Here is a 20,875-nt window from a genome sequence, read left to right on the forward strand (position 1 = left end):
GATTTTTTTGAAAAAAAATCTGTTATTTGTTTTGAATCCATTTTTATTAATCTAAATATTTCTCTATATACAGTATGTATCTCTACGTAATAAGAACTTCAATAATAGATGATAACATCAAGGGGACAACTGTACAAGCGTCAAATTTTGCTCCACAAGACAACTATATCGACTAACATTTCATAACCTATGTTATTATCGATAACCAAAAAATATTTTTTTCATATATTATACATTAATTCATTGCTTGATAAAATATTTACATAGCTAAGTCAATGGGGGGCACGTAACCCTGTGCCCCCTCTAAATACACTACTGTCAACATTCTTATAGATAATATATTAACGCTAGACAGTAATTACTTCGATAAAATGATAATTGGTTCAAAAATTATAATTGTTATAAATAAAATCTGAGAAACCTGTATATGCAAGGCGGCGATTCTATTAACGATAGCTACTCGATTTCTCTTAAAATAATAGACATGTTGAGATAATTACTTTTTTTGCATTTCTTTGTTTTATTTATTTTTCGATCTATTAATTTTCCATTACTATTTTAATCATCTTTTACATCTATAACGGTGGCAACATACATATTTAAACTTGTACATGTAAAATGAAAAAATCATCCAATTAAGAAAACGACTGGTCAATAACAAAAAGGTGTAGATAAGACACGTACATGATAGTATTTATCATTAGACATTTCTTGGCCGCATCACACATAAGTATGTTAACTTCTGAAATACAGTTTAGTTTGAAATAGAAAAGTCATTTATTTCACTTTATAACCTAATTGACCTAATAACCTAAAATGATGATTAATTAAAAAATATCAAAAATAATTTTTCTAAATATAATTGTTTAATGAGACAATTAGTGGATAACGTTAAAAGAATCATCATTTACACATTTTTTGCTCATAATTGTTTCATTATAATTTATAATTCTCTAGAGAGAATGTAAAATCCTTGCATAATATCTGCACTTGTATAGGATTGAACTATTAACAGTTTAGTAGCTTCTGGTATTACTATTAACTAAATAATGAGTTAATAGAAAAATAAAACATTTTTTTTTTTAATATAATTTTTTTTTAATTTAGCAAAGTCAAAAATAATGAACAAAACTTAGTCAAAAAGACCAAAGCCCATATCATCGTCCTCTTCTTCTTCACTCTCAACCTTCTCTTCTTTTTTGGTACTTCCTGCTTTTGGAGCTTCACTTTCAACCGGAGCTTCTACAGCAACAGCAAATTTGGATGGATCCTAAATAAAATATAACATTATCGTTTAACTTACACAGAATAAACATTAAAAATTTATTTATTTACCTTAAGATACTCTTTGAAAGTAGCAGCTTCTTTGAATTCAATTTCTGTTTCAGCAGCAACAGCAACCAAATTCTTAAATCCATTAATCAACATGTGTGGAGCAGATACAACAGTTGGATAGCTTACTGCTAAGCAAACAGATGTTAGTTGAGTTACACCCTGGAAATTTTTTTTTTTATTAAAATCATGAATTAAATAACTAAGTATAAATCTTACATTTAATGAAAAATAATTGTTTGTATTTAAGCTTTGATGCATAATAATAAAAGTAGCTTTTTAAAAAATATTTTTTTTGATTTATATTAAACTAAAAAAAACTATGAACTCTATATCATTCAAAATTTTTAACATACTAATCTAAGACAAATTATTGTAGCTTATTTCACTTAAATAGAGTAATTAATTCAATTGAAATACTTAACTATAACTCAATGTTTTAAAACATATTTTAACCCAATATTTAATAATTAGTTAATTATAATTAGTTTTAATTTAACAACAGGGATACTAAATAATAATTTAAAAATGTTGTGTTGAATATATTAATAATACATTGATTAAAAAAATTCAACAAATATCTAATACAAATCTAGTTCAGAACATGCATGAATCAACATTCAAAAGTCATCTGTTGGGGAAAGAAGACAAAGCACATATTCATCATGAATAGATGTTTAGATTTTTTTTTTTTTTAATACAAATATATTAATGAACTCAGATTATAAATATCAACAGTATCTTCTGACGGGAAAAGAAGACAAAAATTAATAAACAATCATCATAGTTTAAAAATACAATTAAAATTTTTTTAACAAAATTAAAATGGAGAAAAATTGTTTAAATTTTGAAAAAAATGTCATTCATATTAAACGACATTTTTAATATAAAAGTTAAATAATAGAATTTTACACATGAATTTCACACACATATAATATTGTTATATAATAATTCAATATAATTTAGATAACAAATTAAATAAAAATTTTCTTGGTTATATCTACAATTATACATTGTAGCTTAAAGACCAAAATATGTACTTACAGCCATGAAAGTCTTTAGCAAATCTTCTGGTTTAATATCTAAAATAGTAGGTTCGAAAATAGTACCAGAGTCATAAACCATTTGTACTGCTAAACCATAAGAAAATGGAGAAATATTCAACATGTTCAGTAAAGTAGCTTCAGAAGCACCGACCTTATCTCCCTCTTTCAAAATGTGCACATCATTCTACATAAAAAAGATAAGAATTGTTTATAACCATTTAAAAGGATAAATTTAACAGTTACATTAAAATTTAATTAATTAAACATTTTATAAGTTTAATCAAATAGCATGAGCACTATATTATAACTTACAATTGACAAAAATTTTAGTATGGCTTTGGTATAATACTATAGTAAGAAGAGTTTAAAAAGTAGAGGAAATAATCAATTAAATGCAAGTAAATTATACCCTCTCATACTAAGAGTATAATCCTACAAATAAATATTTTTAAAACTGATTCCTAAAATGGTATTATTCTATTGTAGTTATGATTATGGAAATGCATAAGAACTTAATAATTTCGGTATAAAACTTATTACTTATGACATAAATAAAACAATCTAGTAGAAATCTATTTTTTGAAAGAATAAAACTAAAATTATTAAAAGTAAAAAGAATTTTTTTTTATTTTGCAATCATGTTTAGATGAGCAAATTTTTATAGATAATTTTTAACAATGAACTAAAAGCTTCATAATTAAATATTGTATATTATCAAATATAAAACCAAATTTAATAAGTTATTAACTTACAATGATTTCAATTGTTCCTTTAGAAATTTTAGTTGCAATTGAAAGAGCTTGAAAGAAAGAAGTTTTCTCAGGTCCAAGTCCAGTATTTTGGGATGGAATAATTACATCACAAGGGGCAATAGCACCAGGTCGAGCTGGAGCACGCACTTTGTTTTCCAAAAGTTTATCTCTGATTTCAACTAAATCATTACTTGTAAAAACAAATCCCACATTACCCCTAATATGAGGCATGATTCTAAAAAATAATAAAAATTTATAAGTTTAATACTGAGCAAACCAATTACACCATTAATCACAATATCACTTGACAAAATTCGATATCATTTTTTTGAAGATCTAACACTTAACCTGCTCACAGAGGGGATTTAAAATATTAACTTTTTTTTACAAAAACTAGCTTTTACAACATAACTTGAAAATATTCTGGAAATACTGCATACTTTAAACATATATCAAATTAAAGGTTGTCATTAAAAAAAAAAAAAATTGTCCTGTACACCTTATCTTCTACGTGCAATTGACTGCCATAGTTAAAGAAATGCTATTTTTGTGTTAAATATTCAATTTTAAATTTTCAACTTTAAATTGCTATAACTTTTTGAATAATGTATGTATCATCATTTTTTTTTTTGAAATACATTATATATACTTCTTCCATTTGACATACTTTATTTTTAAATTGGACCATTTTTCTTTATACAGGAAGGGGGGTTAAAACATATGTACAAAAAGTAGAACTTTTTTAACCTAACTTTTGAAAATGTTCTGGAAATACTACGTCCTTTAAATATATGTCATATTAAAGCTTACAATATAAATACTACAGGTTCAAAAAAAAAAAAAAAATTTATCCAGTCACCTTTTCTTCTATAGGAAAATGACCGCTGAATTTAACAAAAATTTTATTTTTATGTAAAAATCAATGTTTAACATGAAATATTTTAATACTAAAAACTGCCATAACTTTTTGAAAAATGAACAAATTATAAGAATTTTATTTTTATATTGAAATCTTAGATGTTTCCCTTTCATTTGATATCATTTTTTTGAATATCTAACTCTAAACCTGCCCACAGGGAGGATTCAAAAAATCAATTTTTGCACACAAGTAAAAAGTTTTTTCATTTAAATTTTTGAAAATATTTTCTTTTTGGTGAAAATGGCTACCATATTCAAAAATATAATATTTTTGTGTTAAAATTCAAGGTATTGTATTTTATTTTAAAATATTTTACAAGGAGAATACACTGACATTCATGAATATAATAATTTAATTGACATAGAATAAATTTCATAAGACATAAGAATTTAAACATATTTAATTTTTTTTGCTTTTTTAAGGTCGAAAAAGTAACTTTAAAATTTGAATTAGCTTAAATTGCTAATTTTATCACCCAACGAGAGTGACTATCAGTTGCCAAATCGGTAACACTTGTGTCTTTCATGCTTATGGTACAAGGTTTTAATCCAACTGTGACGATTTATAATTTAAATTTTTTTTGTGCTAGAAAAAAAATGTTCAAATTGTTTATTTTTAATTTCATTTAGATTCAATAACTTCAATAATTATCGAGGATTTCATCACTGTAGTCTCCCCCCATGAGAAGAAATTTCTTAATCATGATAATATTATTTCACTATGTGGTTATTTTTATGGCTGCGATTTATTTTTCTAGCCCTCAAAACTTCTTTTTTCAACAATATGTCAAATAATTACAATTTGTATGTAGATGCAGATATTACAGTCAAAAATTGAAAACAAATTCCTTTTATCAAATAAAAAGTAGCTTAACCAGCTTTCCCCATACAAACTATAAAAATCATTAATTTCTAATAATTTTTAAGTATTTATTGTCAAATTAGATTTGATATGATATAAGTATTCAACTACAAATGTAAATAATTTTAGTTTGTAATTAATTAATTTGTGTGTGCAACTACTAATCTTTAACATTCCAAATTTTTTTGTAACATATGTTGCTAAATAAATCATAAATCTAAAAAAAAATGATATTTAGTTTCACCTGAATTTAACAATGGATTGTTACAATTATAAATCAAATTATATAATCCGCTCAAATGAGTAAATCATTTTAATAACTTTTTTTTTATTGGTTTTTTTTAGTTAAAATAAACCATTAAAATAAATTTTATTCTGCATATATTTCAATTGTATTGGGTTTTTTTTATAAATAATTTAATTAAAAAAATTACTATAAAATTTGTCATAAATAATGTAGCGCTGCTGGTATCAATTCATAAATTCATAAATTATTATGTGATAACTATTATTCTATACAATAATCTAACTGATAAAATTTCAGTAATATTTAATTATTTTTAAAAATGATATTGTAAATAAAAAATAAAGGTCAACCAATTATAATAATAAATTATTATAACAAAATGATGGTAAAAAATATAATTCATTACTTATATTATTATTCTTATTAATTTTTATTTGTTATTTCTTTTTACTAATAATGAAATAAATAAATTGTCAATAAAAAATTATTATGAAAATAAAATAATGATTAAATATAATAATTTATTTTATTATGTTATACATGAACAAATATAGAGAATATTATTTATAATTATTTAATTTTTTATTTTAATACATGAAATTAGTTAAATTTAGAGGTATTAAGTTTATTTATATAAATGATTAATTTCATTATAAAGTAATCAGACACCATTAAGTAATTATTCTAGCATTGGTTAATGTTTGAATGTTTTAATCTCTTATAAAATGTAAATAAAATAAATAATATTTAATGATAATTTTATTAATAATAATAGTAAGTAATAAAGTATATTTTATATTATAATTAATTACTGTTTTTGAAAATTTATGTGATGTTATTTAAAATTCATTAAATAATTTAATTTCAAATAGATTTGATTGTGTGTAAAAAAAATACCACAATAGATACACAATGTCTTCATAATGCCCAATCAAAAACTTATATTAGTTATTTCAATTATCTTAAGGACATTATATCTTTAGGACAATAGAATAAGATAATAATATATTAAATTAACTTCAATTTATAATACAATGTTTCTATTTTATTCCAATATAAACCTAATATAATATTCTATCAGTCGAATGACTCTGAAAGAAGTTTTATTTTTATTCATGTATACTATAACACTCTCTGGTTTATTTATTTTAGGAGGAGTGATTCCCACAAACCCCTAAAATTCTAATATAATTAGGATAAAAGATAATTGATAAAGATAAATAAACTTTATACATGCATTGAGTACCAAAGACGAATCATAATTTATCTTTTTATATTTTGTTAAATAGCTTTAAAATAGTTATTACATATTACTACATATACTACATCCAATTTTTGAATTGAACATTAATTATTTTAATACTAAATGTCTATTTTAAAATAAAACATTTTTTTATAAAGTAGTTTTTAGGGGGAATATACAAAAGTTAAAAAAGAATTTTTGATTATTTTTATACTATTAGAAAGATAATGGAACCAATAAAATTTGATATTGTCAATTTTGAAACATTAAACAATAAATCAGACTGCCATGAAGCATCTAAATCCATAAAAATCTATCCATGTTAATGGGTTCAACCATTTCTGGCTTTAACATGTATATGATAAATTTTAATCATGCTACATAACTTTTCATCATAACTACAGCCATTCACTATATTAGCATACCCTTGAAACCAAGGAAAACTTATCCTAAGTAAATATAACAAATATTTGGAAATACGTAATAGATTGAATAGATGACTTAATCTTTATACTGTAATTTTTGCAAAAAGTGGTTGTTGATTAGCAATTTAATAATTCCATTAAGGATTACAAATTCTCTAATAAATATCTATTGTACAGTTTAAAATTATATTTCAGACTGCACACAGGCATTTGACTTCAGTAAGAATAGTCCGTACCAATGGGTTCAACCATTTCTGGCTTTGATACGTAATGACTATACTCTAAAAGTAATGTGTTATCATCATTAATAACCTATTTTAAGAATATTTTTATTACAAAAGAAATTGTTACCATGATTATTATAATTATTATATATTATAATTATTAATTAACACATAACTATGATGAATGTAAATGAATTGGGTAATTGTAAATTCATTTTTTCTCGAAGAATATTTAGCAAATTTTATTATTGATGAAACTGTTTTAGTCCTTATATGTCTTTCAATCATATTAAATGCGAGTTTTAAATAAAAATTTGTGTATTAATGTAAAAAAAATGGACTTACAATTATCCCACTACACCTATTTACATATTTATTATATTTACTTTTCAAGAGATTGATTTTGTTCTATATGTCCTTTGATTGCTTTTCTCATCATGGTATTTTTTCCCATAAGAACAACAGCATTTCCACGAAGACTGATTCGAATCTGTTGCATTTGTTTTGATCCAACATTGTCGGCACCAACAATGAAACATTTTGGAAACTCATTCAACAGAGACTAAAAAACATTATATATATATATATAATAGCATAGTATATACAATGAAATTTTTTTCATTGACATACCACCAATTTATCAAAATAGTTTGCTTTCCAAGCCGCTTTGTCCTCTCTACCCATCTTGTGGTGTAGAGATGTTAAGTACGTTTAAGAACTGTGAACACCAAAAAGCAAAATTTAACAATCCAGTAAGATAGTTAAAAAAAATTATAATAATTTAACAATAAAATAATGATTTTCATAAAAATATATAATTTTATTAAAATATAAATATATTTAAAGTTCTTTAATAAAAAATAAATCATATTTATTTAAGGTTATGTTACCAACTTGTTTATCGTTAAATAATTATTATATATATATATGGATCACGATATTTAATATATAACAAACACTCAATAAACAAATACTAATAAAATAATCAGAACAATAAAAATTATAAAAAAATTCACGAATAAACCATGCGACAAATTAAGCGAAAATGAAAATATTAACAAAATTATGTAATTACAACATATTTAGTATTAATCATCATTACTATATCATTACTATAACATTTACTTATTTGAAAATATCAAAGATAATTTAATATAAATTGAAGTAAAAAATAATTTATTATTACTTACCGAAGCGACAGCTTAAAAATTAAATCGACAAAATTTCAATTAATCGACAATTAAGGCACGTTGCGAGTTGCGACATGTAGCTCAGAAAGACATGGTTAGGAGGTATATAATAACCGTACACGTCGAGTATCGGTATAATGGTAAGGTAAGCTAGTAAAACTATTGATACACAAACTTGTCAGTTCACAACCATCTGATTGGCTGTTTGTGTGTATACATTACAATCCATACTCACTAATAAAATATGTATGCGCAGTAATACATGAAAATCGTTTTAAATTGACATACCTATTATGTTTTTGTACTTCATACTCACAGTGTTACCATATTTATTGTTTGCGGCATTGGACAGGAATCCAACAAAATAAATTTTTTGACATGGCAAAAACTATTTAATCCAAGGAGGTTACTTTTTGAGCAAAAATCTTCTCTATACTATTATAATAAATGCATAGGAATCACTAGCTAGTGATCCCCATGACAAAATAGATAGGTATGTCAGCAACAAACGAGTTTTGGACCGTTTGACGCATTCCGGCCCTTATCACCCGTAGTAGTGGTTCGCCTGATTTCATTGGGCGTAGGTTTGCCTGCCAAAATACAATTCTTTAAATCAAATACTTGACAGCAACTTTAATATTTTGTATTTTTTTTTTATGATACCTTTACCTTTTACTATTATTGATTGATATCAATCTATTTATACTACAATATAAACAAATATGATCAATTTGCAAATTATTTGATATGAAATGATTATGCCGGGTATATTAAATAAAATGAACAGCGTTTATTTTAAGTGTCTTAAAATATTTTGAAAACTTGATATACTTACATACTTTTACTTAAATTTAAAAAACAAAAATTTACTTAATAAATAAATGTATGTAATAAGTAAAATTAAATTACCAAATAACATTAGGCCAGTTTGCCTTAGGATACTGTGCTGACAAACCAACCTCTTGGTTTTATAAAAAAAAAAATAACATTAATGTGAAGCAAATTATTTATCATTTATTGCAATGAAAGCACTTCTAAATATTAAGTATATTACATACATAATTTTTCATTATTCCTCTATACGCTACAAATTATTTTTGCACAATATTAAATATGAACGCATAAATGATAATAATATAAAAACTATATTTATGGAAAATTACCATACAAATATTCGGCCAATGAAATGAGGCGAACCAGCTATAGATGGCCAGTCTGAGGGCGGCCCTGAAGGAGATGGACGTGCGGGTACATCGGCCGTCGATGACCTGCACCGTCCTCCTCCTGGACGTGGAGGAGTGGCAGAAGGAGCAAGATGTGCAGCGAGCACTGAGCGCCGCCCTGACGTCTCCGAACGGAGAACTGCCGCCGCAAGTGGGACCAATTACGGTCCACACGAATGCTGGCGGCAAAGGGCGGTATGCGAGGTGCGAGGTGCCCCTCAAAGTTGCTCATCGCCTGGCAGGTCTAGGCCGAGTCCGGGTCGGGTGGACGTCCTGTAGACTGAGGATTCTCGACAAGGGACCTCAGTGCTACAGGTGTCTAGAACGCGGGCACATAGCCCACGCGTGCAAGGGACCGGACCGGTCGAAGGCCTGCTTCAGGTGTAAGAAGGAGGGGCACCTCTCCAAGGACTGCCCCGGAAGCGGAAACAAGGTAGAAGGTCGGGCTTCAAAACCGACCAGAAACCAGAAGAAAGAAGACGGCCTACCCCCATCTCCACGTGGTCCAACCCGGGCAACGGACCCTCTAGTGGGGTCCGGCTAACGGGGGAGGCTACGCCGTGCTGTGATTCGGCTCTAGTGTAAACTTGGGCCGTATCACAGCGCGGTGGTATGAAGTAGAGAAGGCGACGTGGGCCGCCCTGAAGCAATGCCTCACGGCAGTTCCAGGGCGGTCCACACCAAAGTCGAGGAAGGAGGGAAAAAAAAAAAAGCTATAGATGGGGTGAGGAGTATCACAAAGAGGTTGCGTATCACAAAATTGCTGACATACCTATCTATTTTGTCATGGTGATCCCTATCTCTTAAAAAAAGACCATCTTAGGTTGGCCTTTTTTTTTCATAATAGTTGTATCAAGATGGGTTTGTAAATCTATCTTGGTGTAAATACATTAATCATGCCGTACCCTTTTGAATCCTATATTCATTACACTATAGGTTAACATAAACCATTATAACCAATTCCTATTTCAAACTTTTTAGTACCCTGCGCAACAATTATTTTTGTTCTTCATAAAAATATATGACATTTTTATAAAAATAAGCTAGTAAAAAGAGTTTTTTTAGTCCAATAAAATACTGCATATGGTATTTTCATTGCCGGGCACTTTAATTTTAGCGCCTGTATTGTCATACAATATATATAAAGATACTCAAGATTTAGTAGAATGGTATTTATCATACTCAAATTGCCTGTGTCTCCTTCAGATAATAAAACACATTTAAGGAGATAAGGAAAATATTTGGGTACACGTCGGGTAGATTCCGATTCTTGGTTTTGACCAAGTACCTCAAGTATTAATCAAACCCCTAATATATATATATATATAATTATAATTTGTAATAGTTAATTGTTTTGATACATTAACCTCTCATTACGAATCTTATCTGTTTAGCAACAAACTATATTATATATCTAAATTTTAATATAAATGATAAAATTCTCATAAATAATAGTATAAGTTTCACAGATATATCAATACTGTAACGCAATAATGAATCATTGTATATTAATTTTATAAGATAACATTTAATGAATAACAAAAATAAATTTAATAAAGAGATCATAATAGCGTTTCTGTCACCTCTTGCTTATATATATATATATAATTATACAAATTAACAAAATAGGAATATAAAGGGGACCAAAAAAGGCTTAAATATCTGGCACTATACTCCTATTATTCTCAATGTTCTCTTAGTATACTCTCGCCAATCATTGATTTCACTTGTCTGATTCATATGCAAAAAGTGAACAGCCACACTTAGGTTTAGTTCAAATAAACAACACGACTTATATGTATTTCTAAACACTCACTGGAAACATCAAGGCACGCACGAGACGCCAGGACGCGCACCCGAAATTCTTGCGACACTATACGACATGAAAAAGATTTTTTTCAAAGTACTTTTTCGCTTTGAACTTTTTTATTTTATGTCCAGGCAAAGTTTTTATTAGGTTATGATTTTACATTTGCGCATAATAATATATTTTGTATAATTTATTAAAGAATGTTTGATAAGTTATATACAAATTTTAACACGGTTTTAAATATATACGTTTGTACAAACATAATCAGAGCAATACAGTAATAATAACCTTATTAATCTCATATATGATGTATTAGTCTATGAGTTTTTCGTAAAAATTGGGATCCATCTATGACAACAATGATGTTCAACGTCAAATCACAGTATTATAATTAAAATTGACTTTTTTACATAGTCCCAGAAATAATAACCTGTCGAATTTTTCTGTAATAATTCTATAATATTAATAAAATTATTATAATTAGAATATTATTAATTATATTGTATACCAAGGGCGTATGGTTGATTGCCTCCCTTGAACCAGCGCTATCAATATTTTTTAGGCCGACTTTTATGACATATGGCTCTAATGATCTATTTTTTGATCATCACTTTGATTTATAGAAAAAAATTTTCTATATCATGTTTACCAAAGTAAAAAAAATAAATACTCTCCAAGTAAATACATCAATAAACAAACGTCAACCTTTTATCCAATACATTTCACTATTTTCTCTTTTTGAATTTTCCTAATTTTATTAATTAAATGTTAAATATATTTTTAGCTTCGATGCGAAGCTGAGAAGGTATTGGTTTTACTAAGATGTGTTTATTTTTTTTATTTTATTTTTTTTTTTTGTGTCTGTTACCACTTTTTCTCAGCTCTCACCGAACCGATTTCTTTCAATGATACGTCAAAAGATCACAAATCGTATCTAGTCGAAGACATTACCCTTAAAAATTGAAAAAAATTCCCTCGTTCCTCATAAATGGGGGAAACCTCCAAAAAAATTACAAATTTAAAAATCACTAATCTTCGATATTTTTTCAATTTTTTTTACTTAAAAGTGCCATAACTTTTTCAAAAATGAACATATCAATATAATTCTTTTTTATATAGATGCATAATATTATTACCTTTCATTTGGTATATTTTTTTCATTAATTTAACCCTTAACCTGCCCACAAGAGGAGATTTAAAATGACAACTTTTTCAAAAAAAATTAACTTTTTCAACTTAACTTTTGAAAATGTTCCGGAAGGTCTGACACTTTTATATATATCTTAAATTAAAGCTAATGTAATATTCTTTATTATGCAAAAAAAAAAATTTCGGACTTTATTTTATCTTCATGGTGAAAACAGACATCAAAGTTTATAAAAAAAATACGATTTTTGTAAAAAAATTCATTTTTATATTTTTAACTTTATAATGCTATAACTTTTTGAAAGATGTATGGATCAATATAATTTTTTTTTTATAGATGCATGATGTCTTTACCTATCATTTGGTATATATTTTTTTTATATCTGACCCTTTACCTGCCCACAGGGGGGGATTTAAAATGACCACTTTTTCACAAAAAATTTACTTTTACAACTTAAATTTTGAAAGTGTTCCGGAAAGTCTGACACTTTTATATATATCTTAAATTAAAGCTAATGTAATTTACTTTATTATGCGAAAAAAAAATTTCGGACTTTATTTTATCTTCACGGTGAAAATGGCTACCGAATGCTATTATTGTGTGAAAATTCTCGATTTTATTTTTTACATTTTTAACTTTATAATGCTATGACATATTGAAAAGTGTATGGATCAACATTATTTTTTTATGAGAAATAATATTTTTTAATAATCCCTTTTTCATTCTACATACTTTATCTTAATTAGGATATTAATAATGAACTAGCAGATAATGTAGCTTTTGGAATAGTCCACCAATTTTTTAAAATTAAACAGTATCTAAAGATTTGCATCGAAGCGTTTTTTTTTTATAGTGATTTTAATCACTGTCAGATATCATTATACTTGATCCATCTATACCACGTCACCACTGTGCCGCGACCCCCCTGTGCTGGGTTTTTTTATACTGATGCTGATGTAATATTTCTTTTACAAAACACTTATCGTGTCCGTCGTAGCCGGGTATTCCTAAGGTAATCAGTGACCTACTAATGAGGACGGTCCAAAGAGGCTTATGCGACAAAGGCTCGTAAAGCTCGTAGGGCTCCAGGTCTGAGACGTATCCCCAGTTAGGCGAAGTCTAGTATTAATTAATACTAATAATAAGAATTAAAAATAATCATTTCTTTTGAAAATATAGATTCTATGCAAAGCTATTTACTTTACCATGAGGTGTTTTTTTTGTCTCAATTATAAATATTTTTCAGCAATTACAAGACCATAAATCATGATAATAACACCAGAAAATTAGAAATTATATTTAGTTTGAAGACACCCTCTAAAATAGACGGACTGGTCCACTATATTATTATGTGAAAGTGCTGCGGATACAATTACTAAAAATTTAATTATTTTGTTTTTCATTATTTTAAAATTTGATTGAATTAAAAAAAAAAAATTAATATTGTACAACAAATAGTTACATAAATAATTAAAACAACTCGACAATACAATTTTTTTTATTTAATTTAAATTATGTTGCACATGCTTTAATCTAATGCATTTTAATTAACATCACTTAAATTTTCAAAAACAGTAATTAATTATAATATAAAATATACTTTATTACTTACTATTATTATTAATAAAATTATCATTAAATATTATTTATTTATAAGAGATTAAAACATTCAAACATTAACCAATGCTAGAATAATTACTTAATGGTGTCTGATTACTTTATAATGAAATTAATCATTTATATAAATAAACTTAATACCTCTAAATTTAACTAATTCCATGTATTAAAATAAAAAATTAAATAATTATAAATAATAAAATAATTATAAATAATATTCTCTATATTTGTTCATGTATAACATAATAAAATAAATTATTATATTTAATCATTATTTTATTTTCATAATAATTTTTTATTGACAATTTATTTATTTCATTATTAGTAAAAAGAAATAACAAATAAAAATTAATAAGAATAATAATATAAGTAATGAATTATATTTTTTACCATCATTTTGTTATAATAATTTATTATTATAATTGGTTGACCTTTATTTTTTATTTACAATATCATTTTTAAAAATAATTAAATATTACTGAAATTTTATCAGTTAGATTATAAAATAAAATAATTTCATTTTGTAATTTATTAATTTTTTAACTCTATTTATGTGTGCTACTACATGACTATAATATTCCAATTTTTTTGTTATCATGTTGACATCAATAAAATTTATGAATTTTTGAATATTTCAATTGTAGAATCTTATTAAACACCAAAAGTTACTTAGAAATGATAATTATTATTTCTTTCTAAATGATCTATTACAATAAAAATGCAAAAAAAATATTGAGCTTTTCTGGTAAATTAACTGTAAATAGTAATTATAAAATTTCCTGACAGCATATTAATCTTAACAATACCATTTTTTTAATTCTCATAAAATTTTCTATATAATGATGTCAATTTCAAACTTGCAAGCTGAGCTAAAAGTTATTGTAATAAATTCATTATTTTTATTATAAACATTCAAAAAACAACTTTAAAGGACCAAAATAGATTGAAAATGACATTTTACATTGTTTATTTTTGAAAATAATTTAAACATTAAAAATTAAAATCAGTAATATATTGAAGACAATTTTTATATATATATATATATATATATAAATACTTACTTTTTAACAATTAGTAATAATATGAAAACATAGAAGTGATAGAAAAAGTCTAATTTCAGATTTAAAAAGCATTGCAGAAAGTTGATTTAGAAAATTATATTTTTGATTCTAATGAAAGAACAGTGAATTAATTCATAAGTAAAATAAAAAAATTTTTTTAATGTATTGCATTAAACCTTTTAATTTCTATACATGTTTGCCATTGAAGTAATAAAATTTACTACTTTATAATTTTTTACGATTTCTCCATAAAAATTACAATACAAAATTATTAAATAACAATTTCATACTATATTTAATTACTATAATAAATATTTATTCGTATATTATACTTTTGAATCTAAGAACTACCAATCAGGATATAATTAAGGAAATATGAGTTGATGTTGCTTTTGTAATTATTTTTATTAGCAAGATTTAAATTATTGCGGCGTTGACAATATCTTCCAAAAGGATCGGTGTATGTCACAACTTATTGTTTTAAGTTGTAAGTGGGATTTTTTATCACAATTTTCAATTTTTTGTTTTACTCGTATTGTATATTTATAAATAACTAAATATATTTTTTACAAAATAATTTAAGGAACATATTTAATTTATTCCGTTTGGAATATTATATATTTTTATTTATTTATTGATAAACAATGAATAATAAGTATTAATAAAAATGATGACTTTAAGTGCTGGGTAATATTTTTGTCTATTGGTAACCAAAATAGAATAAATACTAATAAATATAAAAATTTTCTAACGCTATAATACTATGTTTTTACAAACACATTATATTTTTATTGTATAAATATAGAAATCACATTTTTTACTGTTCAACAGTAGCGCAATTACTAGAGTTGCATCAAAACCCCCATCCTTAATTTTAGTACAGACTCTATTACAGAAGTCAGCAATTTGTTTGCATGGTAAGCTAGATGTTTAAAAGAAATATTTTAAAGAATCAGAAAAAAACGTAATTTATACATTTAATAATTAAAAATAAATTATCAAGCAAATTTCTCTGGATAAACAGACAATAATGAAAACAAAACATGATCATAAAATCATACAAAAATGATAGTTTTTAATAGGTAATAGCAAAATAATTTGTTTGCAAGTAGTTTTTTTGTCGGCCTGAATAACAACGTGGTTTGTCGCTTGCATAATGACTAGCTATGGTAGCAAGGGTCGCCACCACCTAGGCGAGGTGTCACACCTATCAGATATGATTACCGGACCATAGGTGGAAATTAATTTTCATTTAATTAATACTTTAATTTAAGTTATTATGATGTTATATAAATAAATGATTATAACATTTTGCAGTTTATTAATCACAACTATGATAATTGAAGTTGCAAGTGGTTGATATGTAAAACATACTGTAGCCCGTGTCTAGATTGAGGAACAGGGGTAAAATACATGAGAGTACTTAAGCTATTCGTGCAATAAAAATAAACATCACAGTTAAGATTAATAAGGAAATTAAATTAAATTGTTAAAAAAGAAAATTAAGTTAATCATGGACAAAAATTCAAAAGTATCCAAAACCATGTCTACAAAGAAAGGCTGACAAAAATAAAATAATATATTGAAAAGGTTCTTTTACGTGATAAAATAAATAAGTAGACATAACAAAAAATTATAAACAATCCACCTTCTAATTTGTGATGTAACAGTACTAAAATTTAAGTTTCTTTAATAAAATTAATTTTAACTAATCTGTAAACCATGTTTTTAAAAGCTGTAATTTTTTGTTGTCAGCTGTGGTTTGAATTGTTCAGAATAACTGAGGGTTATAAGAGAAATAACTAAAAAAAACTTTAAAAATATGACGAAAACATAATTTTGAAATTAGTTTGAACACAAAAGTGGAATAATGAAAGAAGGTCAGCTAGTACATAACTAGTGTGGTAAAAAGAAAAGTAACATAGAAGTAGTTTAAAAAAACACTTAAGAAACATTAAAAATCAAGAAGTTGATAAAACTTGTGACTGAACATTTATTGACACATAATCTTTCCATTAAAACTATAAAACTAACTATAAACGTAAATAACTACAAAGAATTTACTATAAGGGAGGTCATACAAATATTTAAAAATAAGAATCAAATAATTAGAATCTTGACTAACTGAAAAATTCATTATTAAACTTATGTAAGCTGACAAAATAAGATAATGGACATAATGATAAGGACACCATTGGTATATAATGGAGTATTTTTCGATTGGGGGGCGTCAGAATGTATTTAGCGTTGATAATGGTCACATAGTTCTTTGTTAGGATATATATATATATTGAATGGCTAGCCAAACGCTATATCCTTATTTTAATTAAATTTGTTTTAGAATTAAGAGTATTGTATCGACAGACAGAGCAAAGACACTTACAAAGAAATCTTTAGTGTTTAATTTTTGTCTTAGTGAATATTGTGTCGCTTACTTTCAAAGCGTTAGCGCTGGAACATATTGAGCCACTAAAATACTGCCTTAGTAAAATTTTTACATTTATATAAATGTTTTTTTACCTTGTTTTGGCAGGGGAAGCTTCAAAAAATATTGATGTTTTTCTCTCAATAATATATACTGTCTTAAATAAAAAATATTTATTCAACAAAGAAAATAATAATGAAAGTACATAATAATAAGAGTACATTATAATAGTTATATTTTTGATAAAACAATATAAAGAGTGCTTATAATCTAATATTTATAGAAATCAGTCGTAGATTTTATGTAACGAAATCGTATTATTTAAAATTATTTCGTTTTCAAAAATAATTATATTGACGATATAATGCGTAGTGTGAAATGTATACGCAGTGCTTTTAATACACGAAATCAACATAGGTTTGCTTATTATATTATTACTTGACTTGGGGTATATGTAAGTACAAATTTAATTTTATACTTTCAAGTCATAAATAATCGATTGCGTAACAAACCACTAAGATAATTTATAAAACTTTATAGGGATATTTAACTCAATATTGTTCAATTTCCTAGATCACTCTATTATTTTATCATACCTTCTATCATTTTGTTAAAGACATTTATGTATATTTTGTTTATTTGACCATTATCCTTATATTTCCACCCAAGGTTTCCTTAATATTTTAACCACCCTTACTTTATATTATTTTTACCTTTTTATTTTGTACTATTACATAAGGGATATAGTTAGATATAGAGTAAAATTATTAAAAATTTAATCCCACATAAATGTATTAAAATTGCATAACTATTACGCCGTGTTACTAAAAAATATTACTTAAACCGTCATTTTCGGATTTTCAATGTGTTACACAAAGGTAAATAGGGGTAATTTTTGAATCAAAAATGTTTTTATGTATTATTTCGTAAAATATTATTACTATCTAATAATAAATTTTTTATCTGTTACGTTTTACAGCTAATGAAGAAAATATGTTTAACTAAAATGATATATATTATAGTATCTATAGTAACAATAATATCTGTTTGAACAGATCGCCTAGTAATATTCTCATGGGTTAGTTAACGTTCGTTTCGTTGTCTATGATCATGCAGGAGAAAGAAATAGGTAGTAGACTGTATATTAGATTGAGAATGGTATTTAAACTAGAAGAAATTATAAGACTTACAACAAGGCTTATATATTAAAATTAACAATAAATATAAAATATCATTAAATTATGGATTGGGGGTCACTTAATAAGTACATGCCACAAAGTGCAATATATTAAAGAACAAAATAATGAAACAAAGACAATCAACAAATAATGTATACTATCTTGACTTGATAGCTGGTGGTTCATAAAATAACAAAATAAATTGTAGTATAGAATGAATGACACCAAATCGACCAAATCATATCAGTAAAATAAAATATTTTTTAATGATTATAAACTAATATATACTATACTTAATCAAATTTTTATGCTGATTTCAAGTCTGAAATTAGATTTTTCCAATCACCCCTTTTTTGAGAATATTACTAATTAAAAACACGTGAAAAAATTAATTGAAAAAAGAAATGTTTATCAATTTATTATTAATTTTTAATATGTTAAAAATAATACGCGCAAAATTTCAATTCAAAATGAAAATTTTAATTAATTTTTTTGATCCCTTATACTTGATTTTTATTAAAGTAATAATTTCAAAATATTCAACTTTAAATACAATTTTAACTCAACTTGCAAATTTAGAATTTATATCATTAAATAGAAAAATTCATGGGGAATAAAATGTCCTATTTTTAAATTGATATATGATCAGAAACTTATTTAATTACTATTAACAGTAAATTTATGAGGAAAACTCAAAATTTAATAAAAATTTTTTATTGTAATAAATCGTTTAAATAAAAGTCTTACTAAGCATTTCTATACAACTCTTGGTGTTTAAATAATTATTCATATTGATACATAATACCTTCTGCTCGCTACGTTTTTTTTAATTATAATATATTTATTGATTATTCATAAGTAAACTAATAATCAAACATAAATATTTTTTATATTAATTAGAATGATTTTGTTATTATTTAGTCCATATGCGAAACTAATTAAAGATTTGAAATAGACTCGAAAATGGGTTTAAAAAATTATATTTTGGTCTCTGATGAAAATTCCTTGGAGACCAATAAATTTATTTATAAATAACAAACAATTTTTTTTAAAAGTATAACATCAAACTCTTCAACTTTTATACAAGTTTGCTATAAAAGTAATATTTAGTTTATACATTTTTATAATTTCTCGATAAAAATTACAATACTAAATTATTAAATATCAATTTCATACTACGTTGAATTGCTATAATAGATATTTATTCATAAAATATACTTATAAATCATAGAACTACTAATTATTAATAATGATAGAAATAGGAGTTAATTTTGCGAGTAATCCACCAATTTCTTAAAATTGAATACTATCTACAGATTTGCATTGAAACGTTTCTTATGATAATTAATTTAGTCATTGTCAGATATCATCTATACTTAACCCAACTNAAATATTCCTTTTCGACTGCGCCAATGTTGCGGTTAGGTGATAATTTATTAATTATAATATAATAACACCGTATTTATCTTTTACGTTGTAATATATTTTAACTTAATATATACATAAGAACTTTAATAACAATAATAATTCCAAAAAAGGAAATAGACAATAGTCCAACCACGATAATATATGAAGTATATGGTGGCCGGCGGCCTGGGCCGGTTCGCGTCACCCGCGGTCACTCGGCGTCGCGTGACCTGTCGGACGAGGAGAGGTAGCTGTGTCGCAGTCGCCATCCAGCGGTAAAGCCGGAAGTGCNTATGCCACGTAAAAACTGTGCTGCGACCCTACTGTGTTATCGTTTTTTTGGTATAGGTGGCTACTGGAACAGTATAATTCCTCTTTTCAATAATAAAATTTGGGCACGTTTGTTGTGAGTATTGACAGGTGACGTGACACAAATTGTTGGGGGTTGTCAAGATAGGGTGGTTAGGACGTTTTTAAATGTTTGTTGTATAGTAATTTTATAGCACTTTGGCTTAATTTTTCAATGTATNTGCCACGTAAAAACTGTGCTGCGACCCTACTGTGTTATCGTCAAGATAGGGTGGTTAGGACGTTTTTAAATGTTTGTTGTATAGTAATTTTATAGCACTTTGGCTTAATTTTTCAATGTATCAATTGATACCTTAAAATTTACATTTCTTTTTAACTAAAATGTTAATACCATCATGGATCCAAAACTTATTATAAAATTTGTATAAATATAATATGATATCATTGGATAATTGATAA

At 25.6% G+C, this 20,875-nt stretch overlaps 1 protein-coding gene and 1 long non-coding RNA gene across 2 annotated transcripts in view; one reads left to right on the top strand and one right to left on the bottom strand.

Moving 5' to 3' along the window:
• LOC126894384 (uncharacterized) overlaps positions 1–20,875 on the top strand; it is a 90,531-nt gene that overhangs the window by 35,960 nt on the left and 33,696 nt on the right. The window lies entirely within an intron of this gene.
• LOC126894302 (60S acidic ribosomal protein P0) lies at positions 1,074–8,402 on the bottom strand. Its single transcript, XM_050665225.1, has 7 exons — positions 8,240–8,402; positions 7,680–7,767; positions 7,436–7,611; positions 3,131–3,365; positions 2,377–2,562; positions 1,336–1,494; positions 1,074–1,270 (listed from the first exon to the last, which is right to left on the bottom strand). Exons 2-7 carry the CDS (start codon positions 7,731–7,733, stop codon positions 1,133–1,135), a joined length of 948 nt encoding a protein of 315 aa, XP_050521182.1. The 5' UTR covers positions 7,734–7,767; positions 8,240–8,402; the 3' UTR covers positions 1,074–1,132.

The sequence above is a fragment of the Daktulosphaira vitifoliae genome, unplaced genomic scaffold (genome assembly GCF_025091365.1).
Source record: "Daktulosphaira vitifoliae isolate Bord-2020 unplaced genomic scaffold, ASM2509136v1 Scaffold_1, whole genome shotgun sequence".
Taxonomy (NCBI): domain Eukaryota; kingdom Metazoa; phylum Arthropoda; class Insecta; order Hemiptera; family Phylloxeridae; genus Daktulosphaira; species Daktulosphaira vitifoliae.